The sequence below is a fragment of the Halichoeres trimaculatus genome, unplaced genomic scaffold, assembly GCF_033239565.1.
Source record: "Halichoeres trimaculatus isolate MK-OKI-2021-1 unplaced genomic scaffold, fHalTri1.1 fHalTri1_scaffold_2, whole genome shotgun sequence".
Classification (NCBI taxonomy): domain Eukaryota; kingdom Metazoa; phylum Chordata; class Actinopteri; order Labriformes; family Labridae; genus Halichoeres; species Halichoeres trimaculatus.
This window is the reverse complement of record NW_027437180.1, coordinates 20,087,890-20,101,927: the sequence shown is the minus strand read 5'-3', so window position 1 is coordinate 20,101,927 and position 14,038 is coordinate 20,087,890. Positions and strand designations below refer to the sequence as shown.

General features: G+C 40.1%; 1 protein-coding gene across 1 annotated transcript; it reads left to right on the top strand.

The window, feature by feature from the left end:
• The first annotated feature begins 519 nt into the window (after positions 1-519).
• c1qtnf6b (C1q and TNF related 6b) lies at positions 520-10,475 on the top strand. The gene is made up of 3 exons (XM_074697283.1): positions 520-721; positions 4,529-4,721; positions 9,078-10,475. Exons 2-3 carry the CDS (start codon positions 4,541-4,543, stop codon positions 9,623-9,625), a joined length of 729 nt encoding a protein of 242 aa, XP_074553384.1. The 5' UTR covers positions 520-721; positions 4,529-4,540; the 3' UTR covers positions 9,626-10,475.
• The last annotated feature ends 3,563 nt before the right edge of the window (positions 10,476-14,038 follow it).

Sequence of the window (14,038 nt, the reverse complement as noted above, 5' to 3'; positions counted from 1 at the left end):
AAAAGCTTTCCTTTCAAAGTAGCTTTTCCTCTGCTTTGACTCTTTCAAGTACTAAGAGTGATGAATGAGGAGTCAACGGAGGGATGTGGGAGTAGAAAGGAAAATCCAGGAGGTGATCATAGAAGCCGAAAGAAGACATAAAGTTAGGAGTATGTGAGAGACAGATTTGACTTTTGATGCTCTTTGATGAAGGAGGGGGTAAAAGTGTGTGTGTGTGTGTGTGTGTGTGTGTGTGTGTGTGTGTGTGTGTGTGTGTGTGTGTGTGTGTGTGTGTGTGTGTGTGTGTGTGTGTGTCCTCATCTTGAGTGTGTGTAAAATGAGGGGGGGGTTCCTCCTCAGTGATTCCTCCTCTCAGTCTGACTCCAGCAGTCTGCTCTTTTCCTCCCCGGCAGAAGTGAACTGCAGCAGCAGGTAAGAAACGCGACCAGGCTGTCTGACACGATCTGCCACAAGCTTGTAACAATCCGTCTCGCCCTCGACTCGACTCTTGACTCTGCTCAACAATCCTGCAGAGTTTTAAAGTAAGAGAAGGACAGAAGAAGAAGAAACACCCGGCGGCGCGTTTGCATGCTTGCAGGGACGTGCAGCATTGAAGAAGTTATTCACAACTCGCCAACTCAGCAGAGTTGTATCACTTTTGGGAAAGTTATCCCTTCAACATCACCGTGCATGATCCAGTCGCCGGCTCAGTGACACGTTTCTCAGAGTGCACGGCGTGTGTGTAAGTACGTTTGTTAACTTAGTGTGTGAGGTTATCGGGTCTGCAGCTGCATGCCTTAACTGATGCTCTGGCTTTGTAGACGTGGCTCCCCCAATGAATTCATTATGAGTGTTTGCATGTGTGTTGTGGTTGGTGTGCTGTGATGCTGTGTGTCTTCACTTCATAGGCAGCATGTTGGCACCATGATCATAGTGTCTGCTGGGCACACAGCTATGGTGGGAGCTGCGTTCAGTGGGTGACAAAGGGTGAGGTTGCATGTGTTAACATTAGGTAAGGGTGGGCTGAAGTGTTGTTGGCACGTGTCAAGTTCCTGTTACACAAAATTGTCAGGAAATATGAGGGTACCTGAACATTACAAATACTGCAATTTGATAATTCAGATTCAATATCAAATATGTTCTAATATTTATATTTTTATTGATAATATACCAACTTCATTATAAAAAGTTCTGTCATCTGCCTGCAAACCTGTATCAGCTCTACATTTGGCAGGAAAACCTACATGTTAAGAGTAATGCATGGTCTGTGAGTTAAGGACAGTGTGTGTTTTAGGACACCAGATCATGATGAAGTAGGGTATGAGTGTTTTTTACAAAGGCAGTGAGAAGCTGAGCAGTCACGTGCTAGAGGAAGAAGATATAGCCAACTTTATAGACCCCTGCAGGGAAATTCATTCTTTTTTTCCACTCTGGCGTTGAATAATGCTACACATACATTAGCTGAAATACATGCACTAACAGGATCCCACAAAGATGCACTGATGGAGAAATGAGGAGGATACTGCACGTGATTTGACACCCAGAACGGTTCGGGCTTTAGTACCTTGCCCAAGGGAACCTTGGCAGTGTCCAGAAAGTGAAGTGGCAGCTCTCCAGCTACCAGCTCAAATTCCAGGCTTAGTCCACACTGGGAATCGAAAAAGTTACCATACAGGGCAGATTGTGTAGGCTTCTGTCGGTAGTCTAGCAATATTTTCCCCCAGTTTTGTTTTATTTGTGCACAGACATGCCCTATCCATCATCTCCAATCCAGTCAACAGTCATTCATCACTGTTAAAGCTCTTGGGAATGTCTCTGTTATCTCCTTCATCCGTCTCTCCCCTGTTTATGTTCTTTTCAGTTTTGGTCTCTTATCCGCCTTTTGCTTTTGTTTTCTTTTCTCAGTCCTCCCCTCCAGAGGATTTGTGATACACATGTGTGGATTTCAAAGGCTAAACGTTAAGATGGATGACAAGAAGATAGAAATGTTGGGGGAAAGGGGACAGAAAGTAGAAAATATTTACTATGAATCCAGGGAAATAAAAAAAAACAAGGGTTTGTTTTAGCTTATTGTTTTGGATTTTTGATCCCTGAATTCCACTTCAGCAACTTTCCCACAGCAAACAGCTGCTGTGGGAAATATGCACTGATAAATTGACTGTACGCCACCCCCCTGCTCACCAAACAACAGATGGATGAACTCAGCATTGGAGAGCATAATGAAGCATGATGTAACACATGATTCTGACATTTATATCAAGAGATGGAGGAGACCAAAACAGAGGAAAAAATGAGAGTGCAAAAAGTGAGCAGCCTTCATAGACCTGTATAGAAACCGAGATTTTTGGCTCTTGATGTTTCTTCTGGGGAACCTTTAGGTTCCCAGAACTACAATCATCCTCTCAACTCACTGCCCACAGGACAATTAATCTGCTTTAACTTGAAGCTCTGCAAGCAAGAGGGAAGGAGGGAGGGAGGCCAACAGGACACTTCGTCTTTCCAAAATGAATTAACACTTGTGAAACGTAATGGTTGTGCTACAGATTCTTTTTCTGCCTGGTCTCTCTCTTCATTTTGCAACACAGCTGTGTTGATTTCAATCTAGATCATGTTAGCTTTTTCATACTTCTCTAATGTCATAGTTTGTTCAGTGCTTGTAAAAAAGATGATCTGTTTATGGCAGATTTTTATTGCTTGGCGTTGAATGTTATCATCTTCTTCCTTTTTCATTGGAACATGTTTAAACTCTGATTTGATTTATCAGGGTTGACAGTCAGCTACTTAGAGCAATCTCCTCTGTTAGGATTTGTGAGGTCAGATAAACCAAAAGCAAAAGCAACATTAAGTTCATTGAACCCACTTCTGCAACATGGCTGCTGGTGACCCAGCATTTCACAGTAAAATCACACAAAATCACTAATGCACTGTGAAGAAAACGTACAGGTTGTATCTGAGCATGGCATACATATTGTCAAAGTTCTTTTGTTGTATTCATAAAAGATCCTCATTCATGCAGTTATTTGTAAAGATTCTTAAATATAAACTCTTAAAATAAATCTATACTCAGTCTGTATAGTGTCAGACCAGGGTCCTTTGTTTTTTTTTGTTTCCAGGTTCAGGAGGTCCCAGCCTTCAGGGATAACATATGTAACATATGCACCTAGTTTACCAGGAGGCATTCTGGGTAACAGCATCAAACAAAGGCCAGATGTTTTCAGTTATATAATACACAATGTAGACCTACTATAAATGTCTTTGAAACTTTCAGTTGTCCTTCAGTGCTGTCTTATCATCCTAAACGTTATCTGAAATTGTCCATTATCCTCAAATAAGCAAATCTAGTTGATTAAATTAATTTTTAAAAATCCTTTTATGCTTGTGTTGCAAAATGCTGGTGTGTGGATCAAGGTAATACAAAGAGGTGTGACAAGGGTAACAGGTTAAACACCATATGTTGTCCTTGGACACGTGTATGAAGTGCTCATGGCTTTCTTTACGTACTGAGAATCCAATCATGGCTGGTGTTTTCTCATCAGATTGGGTCCAGGTGTACATGTGTGTACATATGGGAGGCCACATAACTTCATCCTTCTTACTTTTCAAAATCTATAGCTTCTCTGCAGGGCTTGTGTTTCCAAATCTAAGCACTGCACCCCATATGTGTCCTCCAAGGCCACATGACAATCTGTCATTTATGGTTTTTACCTTTATAGTGCAGTTTCCTTTTGGCCTTGGACATTGAAGGGAAAGTTTTTTGTCATATATGTACACAAATCAGCTTTTGCTTTCCCTGTATGCCCCATTAGGGGTTTCCTACATTTCCAGACATCCTTCAACAGCTGACAAAAGTTATCTATGATAGATGTGTGGTTATTGAAGACAAACCCTTCAGAGGGCAGTGCCGAGGCTAGGGTGTATTCTCGACTCTGGCTTCAGGTCTTATCCAAATCAAAGCATTTAGGCCTGAGTCCAGTACATTTTTTGGCTGTCAAAAGCAGCATATCAGTGCTACTTGCCAGGGCTGCAAAAAGCAAACGTTATCTTACTGTACCGTAGATTATTGTGGAAGTGACCATTAAGTTTGTTTCAAATTGCTCGGTATGATCATTTTTGCTCCCCGTAAGGCCTGTTTCATGGCTTATTTTAGACTCAACAGAGTACAATTTATAAAAAATTGAGTGAATAAATAAAAGGCCCATTCGCTTTCCAATGATTGATTTTCATTATAGTTGACTTTTCTTCAAAGACAGCCCTGAGCCTCAAAACTCAGCTGTCTTGAAACGCACTGACTCTTGCCAGTTATCCCCAGAAATTTTAAACCTACACCACCAATTAAAACCCAAAAATGTTGGTTTGGACCTTGATGGAGTATTTTTTTTTTCAGCTAAGCTTATTGGACTTTTTTTGAAGTTCCTATGGAGAAAAATTGCAGCTGAAAAATCAGTGTTCCAGACAGGTTATAGAGTCTGAATTGTTTATTCACAATAAATTTATAATTATTTACACATTTCTAACTTTACCATTCTACTCTCTGTGTGTTTTACTCCAGGTTGTGACAGCCATGTTGCCCTTGTGTTTGAAGCTCCTTTTGCTTCTTCCCCTGGTCAGCAGTGTCCCCTCCCCCTCCCGACCTCCATCCAGACTCTGCCGGCGATGCTGCGACCACCAAGAGCCTCCAGCAGCTTCTACCAAATATCAGATGCCTGAGGTCCACACTGTCATCAATATGACCATCCTTAAAGGTACCAGAGCCTTGATTAACCTCTTTTTTTTATCTGGATGTGTTGTACTTCACCTTTTAGGCAGTTACTTGTTGAAAGCAAACATCAATATATGATAGAATATAAACTCATACATTTCATTGTAATGAAGCAGTTCTGCTCATACCTAAACACTGAAAGTTTTTTGGCACTGGGACTAGAGTTTGATTTTCCTTGATCAGTGAAGTTTGACTGTAAACCTGGAACCATTAGTGTTTTCAAAAAGAACCAGACTGAAGAGAACAGTCACTTTGAAAGCTTCTGTCAGGAAATGTCCATTAATGTATGAATTTATGCAATCCATCTGAGAAGTTCATTAATACTCAGCCAATATGTGGCTGTTAACATGTGAAGGGAGCATTTTACTTTGTCATTGTAGTTACAGAAAACATAAAAGTTAAGCCTTAGAATAAAAGCATACATGCTAATGAAAAAAAGCTTAAAAATTGTTTCTTGGCTTTAACTTGCTGCTTGATGATTTCACCTTTTACTTTTGGATCTGATTTAGAACTGATCCATAGAAAAACTTTAAGAACCGCAGACGTTTATACATGACTTGGCATACAGAAAGAGACTATCAATCTGATAGAGATCTACAGTCATTTAGACCAGGTTTGACTGACTGATTGTAAGTTTATAACAAACCAGACTCAGCCCTGGAGTCTTGGAAACTAGAGGACCCATGAGAGTTTCTACTTATTACACATTACTGACTCACTTTGGACCCAGTCTCAGCCATATTTTAACTATGCTGTCTGACCCAATAATGATGTGTTTGTGCTTTTGTGGTAACTCAAAATGTGTGTAAAGGCCAAAGAGAAACAGAGAGAGGTTGAAAAATCCAACAAGACAAACAAGTGATTAAAATACAAGAAATTTTTCCAGTATCTGGACAACACAGGATCACAGCTGGGGAGGGATTTGTCAGAACATGTGTGTCTAATATCTGCTTATTAGCGGCCAGATCACTCAGCTCAGTCCAAATGATGTGTCATCACTTTTCTGTTTTATCTGCTGGGTCTCTGGACATGCCAAGCCTTTTCTGACCCATGATCAACCCCTGAAAGAAATCTTTTCTTTCTTTTTCTTACACCCTTCCATAAATAATGCAGAGGCACTCAAACAACAAATGCATTTTTACACCCAAGAAAAACCCTTAACCTTTAAACACAGAACTTCAGCACAAACATGCTACATTTCTATACCTTGGAACTTTATAAGCTTTGTGTTGATGAGAAAGGAATGAGGAATTTTTGGAAGAGCTCTGCCTGAGGGATGACCTAAAAAGTTCTCAGTCAGGGAGTAGGGCATTGTAAACACTGAACTTTTCACACTGTAACATGAGGTGTTGAACATTTCTGAATTTGGAGTCTTAAAACATTTGTTTTCTTTAAAAAAAGAAAAGAAAAAGTGTAATCAAGGCCCAGAATATTTGTGTTTTTGTGAATTTTTCTTTATATGAAAGTATGTAGGAAATAGCTTGCAAAAGATGGACCCATGACAAGGCTGATGAATTGCATGCTATAGCTCAGATTATTGCTCTTCTGTACAAATGAGCCAATAAAACAGAATACAGATTCTGAATTCCAGCTGGTTAATGAAGGAGGTCTCCCTTAATGAGGGAGCATGTACCTGGCCCTGAACCTGCTTATGTGGTAGAAAACGTACACGTACTTCTCTTCCCCGTACTGCTCTGATTCACTGACAGCTGACATTAAAGCTTAACTCTGTTTTGATTTTGATTGTGCTTAGGCGTGCTCCTACAAAGCTGCAGTGATTGAACTCAAAAGGCATGACCTGCAATCAGTTTTTCAGCCAGCTTCCATTTTTAGAGAGCAGTTTGCCAGTTTGCTCAAAAAGAAACCAAAACGAGGATTGTGAACCTGCAGGTTTGACATCATTTGTTAAGAGGAACAAATCAGATTTTTGTCAGCTTTGATCTATTGAGACAGTTGTGTTTAATAGTTTAAAATCCAGTTTTACTGCTGTTGCAGTGCTTTACGTGTTTTTAATGTGACTGTTATTTGGTCCTACCAGCATGTTTACTACTTTTCGTTACTACATCCTTTGTTTAAAATCTACTTTGGAATGAATGACTGAAAAAATTGTGTATGTGTCACATATTATATGGTTGGGGTAGAAGAGAACTGAGAGAACTTTCATCACCAATTGGTTTGTCAAACTACTTCCTGGAATATGTGGATTTTAAGCCTAAAGGGAGTGTTCGGGAAAAAAAAGATTAGTCTGGGAAAGGTGAAGGGGTTGACATCACTATGCCTTCCAACTAAAACAATTTCCATTTTTACATCATAGCGATTGAACATGCTACGTTAGACTAGTTAAACTAGTCTTGATGTCCCAAAACTAGGGATGTGCATCAGGTCTGCTTTGGCTAATTTTGACTGCACATACTTGTTTTTTTTTTCTTTTCTTTTGATTGTTTTCCAAATTTGCTTCTTTTTGATATAAAAAACATGATGAGGATTATTACTATTAAGAAAACACTTTGTTAACCTTACTTATGATACTTCTTAAATGACATTCAACCACAATTTAACACAAAGAAAGACATTTGATACAGCTGTTTGATTAAAGCACCAAAACTGGGCCAGAGAAGTTGAGTTCAGTGACTTGTAGCTGAAATAAAACCATGCAGATGCCTCTTATTTCTTTGAGCCTTTAATGAAAAAGAGAAATGAGACGCAAAGACCAAAACAGTTCTTAATACAAGGTTGTAAACACGTCAAATTAATATCACAGTTAATGGGGATCAATACACTTTTACAGCAAGTCTCCAGTGGTCGTTCAAGGAACTGCATTGTGATTTTTACATCAGTTTAAATTTCTTTTTATCTCTGGGAGTTCAACCTTACCTTAATTCATGTAAACAGTCATTTTGGTCTGATTCTGCAACATGCTTTGATTTTGTTGCAGAAGACTTTTTGCTTCCCTGCTTTATATCTGAATTAAATTCACATAGATTTTCTCTTATTTTCTGTGAGCAGAGGCACAGTTCAGAAATTCACAACAACAGATGGGACCAGCTGAGTGCAAGCTAGAAGAGTAGCTCACAATCATTATGCTCCTTAAATAAATCAAACATCACAGAGATATTCTGTCCAGTATCTTGAAAATGCTAGTCCCTTTTTCAGGCATCTGGTGCAGAGGTGCTGCTAAGCCGCTGTTAGTGGAAACTGCTGTAACTTCCCTCGAGGCTCTTTGTGTGGACAGTGGTCACAGCTGCACAGATCATGAACAGACTGAGCATCTGTGCAGGGGATCACTGGTATTTACTTCAGGTCTGCAGGAAGTGTTGGTCATGGTGAATGAGGGGAACACTGCGGCAGTTTCTTCCTGTGTGGTTTAACCAGGCCTAAGTCATTTGATTTAGGACTGCATCAGACTTCAGCGTTAAAAAAAATATCCTTAACATTTCTTTTGTGCCTCACACGCATAAAATCACTTTTTGCCCCTTTGAAGATTTTTTAAATGTTTTTCTGCTTTTGAATAGCCTGGCTGAGCCAGATATGCTCCTTTAAGTTGAATAAGAAGATCACGAAGTTATCACTTGCGTTTACTCTAACTAGGTCTGTTTTATTCCATTCACATGGACTTATGGAGGGAGTGTTTGCTTTGCTCAAAGAACTTTTCTTTTTCAGCTTTTAAAGCTGCTTTGTAGTGAAATGGTGATTAATTCCCATAAAAGTTGTCACCTGAAATCACAGCAAAGAGGTTTTTGTGTACCTGGAGCAACAGCAGCAGTCAGATTTTTTTAAAAAGCAGCACAGCTGCAGTCATGAGCAGCAATAAGAAAAATGCACAGAGGCACATTTAATCATTTTCAAAGTCTGCTGTTAGATCACATGTTTTATAATTCAAACCCTCGCTGAGTTCTTGTAGCAACCAAACAGGAAACGGGATGCTGAAATAGTAGAGCTACCAAGGACATGTACACCTCACTGTATATTTCGAAATGTCTCTCATGAAAACAGATTGAATTCTAATTTCTTTGTCATCCAATGTCAAAGAAGTTGAAACGTAAAAAAAAGAACATGATTGATTCAGCATGTCTACAATGCTAGACGGATCCTCCCCACTTACATTTTGAGAACTATTTGTCTTTTCAAGATAAGTTTTTGTTTAACTAAATTGCTTCGAATTTACACAAAAGATGAGCAGTTCAGTCATTTTCAATCTTCTGTGATGTAAAGAGTACTCTGCTTCAGTGCCTGCATAACTTTTTACTTTAAAATGATCACCCTGATGTTTCTGTCTGCATCACTCACTTGTGCTTCTTCAAACCCAAACTCATCTTTTCTCTCTCACTTAATTACTCAGGTGATAAAGGAGAAAAAGGCGACAGAGGTACACCTGGAAAGTCTGGCTTGGAGGGCCCTCCTGGCTTCCGTGGACCCACGGGCCCTAAAGGCAGCAAAGGCCAAGCCGGTTCTCCAGGAGATCCCTGCAAGATCCCTCAGTCTTCCTTCTCAGTGGGACGTCGCAAGTCTCTGCACAGCGTGGACTACTATCAGGCGCTGGTGTTCGACACAGTCTTTGTCAACCTCCACGAGCACTTCAATATGTTTAAGGGGAAGTTCTACTGCTATGTGCCGGGGGTCTACTTCTTCAACGTGAACATCCACACCTGGAATTTCAAGGAGACTTACTTGCATCTCATGCACAACAACAAGGAGCAGGTGATCCTGTACGCTCAGCCCAGCGAGAGGTCAATCATGCAGAGCCAGAGCGTTATGATGAATCTTGCTCTGAATGACGAGGTCTGGGTTCGACTTTATAAGAGGGAAAGGGAGAATGCTGTTTACAGTGATGATGTGGATGTTTACATCACCTTTAATGGATACCTGGTGGCGCCTGGCATTCAGTGAAAATGGAAGAATCTGGATAATGACAGTGGAGTGGCAGAATCTCTGGGATTATTTGGTCTTTTTGCCATGGGATCTGCTCTATGCAAAGAAATCAAAGCCAAATAGAGCACATCACAAGTTTGGTGCTTATTAAATATTCCTTTCAGACTGGAGAGGAACAAACTCTGCTTTTTTAATGAGGCTGCCTAAAAACTTCTAGGATAAAAAAGAAGTAGTTGAAAGAAGAAGGGTAGCACAGCCAGAATGTTGAATTGCTTCCTGAATTACTAAGAAAATAGTACCTTCCTTCTTTTTCGCTGTGCTACTTTTCTCTTTGATCACTTTGTTCAGGGACTTTGTGTACGAACACAAGTTATGTCAGGAAACACTTCTGTGCAATTAGCTGTGTATTTGTGACATGGTGCTTTGAAATGAATCCTTACTGTTTGCGTATTATACCTTTATCTAATTGTTCCTTTGTGCCATACAATACAACAAGTCATCCCACTTTCATCTATTTTGCACATAAAGCTGTTTTAGATTCATTTTAAGACCAGACCCAGTTGAACCTGTTGTTGTTGGAGTGACAGTTTAAATCTATAGTATTGACTTGGTCTCCAAATTACCCAGATCTGAATTTGGCCCTGAATCTTGGTGAATGTGCTAAATAAATGAAGCCCTCACCTGGCAACATCCAGTACCTAAGGGATGCCCTGCTAACGCCTTGGTGGCAGATACCACAGCACACCTTCAGATGTCTGGTGAAGTGTGTGTCTCATCAGGTCAGGGCTGTTTCTACTCTCACCTGATGAGAAGTTCACTTACAGAGTTTAAGACAGGTGGTCATAATGTCATGGCTGATCAGTGTTTATTCCCAGTGAATTCTTATGAACAAAAGGTGCTCTATTAATGTGTGCAATCATGCATTGTGGTTTTGGTGTTTGAATTTCAGTTTTCATCTGAAATATCAAACTGCAGAGCAGTTTGTGTAAATACTTGTATAATATCTCTTTCTTTACCAAATCATTGCTATTATTCACACTGTTTTGCACACTGTGTGTGTGTATGTACGTGTGTGTTGTCAGCATGTTCACGTTAGTCTCTCTTTGTACTGTATCAACACAACAAAAAAACACTTGATGATATAAAAAAATAAATGTTTTGCAGAATTTCACGTGAAACCCATGAGCCTGTTTGTTTTATTACAATAACAAAATATCACATTTTTCTTTAACTACAGACCAACTCATCATATTTCTGCAGCAAAGTCTCCAGACATTTAAAATTCTTTGTAACTGATATGGACCAGCTCAGGACTTGGCTCTCGATCAATCCACTCAATCCAGTGGGAGAACTAGTTTTTAAGAGTTTACCTCCAAAACTGGCCAAGTATCCAAAATGAGTAAAATAACAAATCCAGTCTCAAACTCTTAGAGACAGCTGATGGCTCTGCAGCGTGCCAGCTCCATCTGTTCGGCCATATCCCTCCCATTAGCCATAATGCCGTCCTCAGGGAGAACATTGGTGGAGAAAAGCAGGCTGCAGCGTTGTAAATACTTTAAGCCTTGAGTGGAGATCTGAAAAGCTCTACAGGGCTGCAAAACAGGACATCTGAACAGTTTTGTGGATCATCAGCTCAGGACCAATGAAGACCGTTTTAGCAAGCATAGTCAACAAGCTGTTCCTGAAATGAGCTGTGGCTGATTTGATACACCTTTGGTGTGTAATTGAAGCTAGTTTGTGTTTGACTACCCCATGTTTGCTGTCTGGGACAGAACATCCAGGCTATTTACCCTCTTAACACCAATTTACTCCTTTTTAAGTTCACAACAATTTGCAATTTTGTTGTACTTGTTGCAATGACAAATAAAGTTCTATTTTAATAAACACATCTAAAGAGCCAGGTCATCTTCTGTGCTTCAAACTACGGCGTAGATTGTGTTCACAAAGTTTGCTTATTGTCACGTTTCACACAATAGCTCCAAGGCAGTATAAATAAAATGCACCTTGTCCCTTTGAGTCCTGCAAAAAGTTTTCCTAGTCAAAGAAAAATATTGTCAAAAAGAAGATTCGTTCTCCATTCATTTATTCCAAAATAAATGCACGTCTTGGCAAGATTCACGTCTTAATGGCAGTAGGTGATAGTGCTCATGGGATAGAATAGAACAGAATAGAACTTTATTGTCATTGTAACGAGTTCAACGAAATTGAAATCACAGCAACAATCAAGAAAACAAAAGTAAGAAAGTGTATAGAAAGTGCAAAAAGGTCCATAAGAAAATAGGTGATGACAGCTTGTCCATCATTCTCCAGTTCAGCCAGCCTCTACCTCCACAGGGTCCAGGGCTGAGCTTCTTCAGTCATGCTCCATCTCTGTCTCCTGGATCCTGTCTGCTCACAGCAGGTGAAGCTCTTCTAATGTGGCGTTGGTGTCTGATGTTAGCTCCGTTAGCATGTCCGTGAACAGCGTGATGCGACTCTACCTTCTGGTATTCCCTCTGTTGCTGGGTTAGCATGGCTGGCTTGTCCATCTTATTGGAAAAAGATCTTACGTTCCCAATAACGATGGATTGAAGGACAGGTCCATGTCGTCACTTCTTAGCTCACACCTAAGAACCAGCACGTAGTCCTCACCTCCTTCTCCTCACCTTGTGGAAAGACATCAGGCCTTACACCAGTTAGCATTGACATGCTACAGGCTGCTAACAGCTGAGTTCACATGTAAACAATGCAGCCATGGTTACATGAAGGCTCTCCAGACAAACACAGGAGAAAAAGTAGTAAAAAATATTGCTGAAGCCACAAAAAGTTTGGTGTCCATGACCAACAAGTGAGCCAGACAAAGTAATGATCCACTCCAAATACAAAGATAACGAAAAAGAAACTAAAAAAAAATACAAGAAACGGACAAAGAAGAGAGCTGTGATGTTTGAGCTACGTTTGTTTTGAGTTATGATGTTTTGTGATGTGAGAGCTATGGTGTTTTCAACCAAGATTTGCATTAGGAATCCCCCCCCTCAATGAATAACCTCTGAAATTGAATACACTGTTATGACAGTTGAGATTGATTTTTATCACTTGATTGTGACCCACATGACCTAATAAACAACAACAACAAAAAAAAAACATAAATGCCACTCATCTACTTCACACCAATGTAATCTTGTTTCTTAAGGCCATACCTGCCAGCATTTTCAAGTGCTGTAATGTTTACACAGACACTGAGTACAATCCTTTTACGCTGACAAACCCACTGGAAACATGACTTAGAGGCTGCCTGCAGCAAAACAGATTTGATCTTGATAACAAGAACCACCTGCGGATCAAACTTTAAAACCTAGAAAACCGACCACAAGAATGCAGACTGAAATAAATACAGGAGAAGGGTGAATAACCTCTGATCTTTTCAAACCATCCAAAACTAACAGACTAATAACATCCTTCCATAAAAAATGGGACCGGCAGATTTACAGCTCAGCAGATACTGTCTGTGTCAGCTGTTAGGGTTTCTGTACTTACAATAAAAAGCACAGTGAGGCCTGTAGCATTCCAGCTGTTATGTAACTGATCACGAAGAGGGGAAAATGAGGGGATGAAGCTGACGTGGTGGTGGGAAGAGTTTTGATAAATGTAGTGTGACTAGAAAGGCAAGTTAAAGACACTTATTTAGGTTTTGTGAGTTTGGAGGCCAGGCCCCGTGGCTAACAGCTGTTTTCAGGGCCGCTCTAACTGAAGCTTGTTTTCTCGTAGATTAGAAACAGGAAGCAGGCAGATTGCCGAGGCAGCCCTCTCCTAATTACAACCACATGACCTCTGACCGCAGTCATCTGTCAGAGGGAGGCTGGATGGAGCGAGGTAGGAGGAAAATGAGCAAGAGAAGGAAAAACAGATAGGAATGAGCAACTAAGTGTGTTTGTGAGGGAACAGATCTTGTAGTTTTTAAGTAAGTCATAAAGGTGGAGAAGATTTAGAAGGAGCAACAACTTAACTATGAGTTTCCTATAGAGCTTGCAATCAAAATATGGGTTTCCGAATAGCGGTTAATCATCAGTTACACATAATGTTTTTTATTCAGTGTAACTTTTGGGACATTTCACTTTACATGGGTTTTGGCTTCCATTGTGTCCTCGTAGTAGTAGTAGTAGTGAATATGTTATCACCCTATGAGCACTTGTAATCTAGACTTCAGTAATTCCTAAACTTCTGAACCTGAATAAGACTGATGCAGTCCAGTCTGTCTTTCTAAAACCAGAAAAAAAACTGCCTTTCTCTGAAAGTATAAAAGTGGATTCCCAAATCTGTATCACTGACATTAAAATCAAACCTTTAAAGCTACTCAGAATATAAGGAATACACAGGGAGTCATTCTTAGAGAGCCAGCTAACCTTTTGAACACTCTCTAAAAGTAAGCAACATTAATCCTGAGGGTTGGAG

Coding starts and splice junctions, on each gene's coding strand:
- c1qtnf6b (XM_074697283.1), top strand. CDS start 4,541: ATGTTGCCCTTGTGTTTGAAGCTCCTTTTGCTTCTTCCCCTGGTCAGC. Junction 4,722..9,077: donor CAATATGACCATCCTTAAAG/GTACCAGAGCCT, acceptor TTAATTACTCAG/GTGATAAAGGAGAAAAAGGC.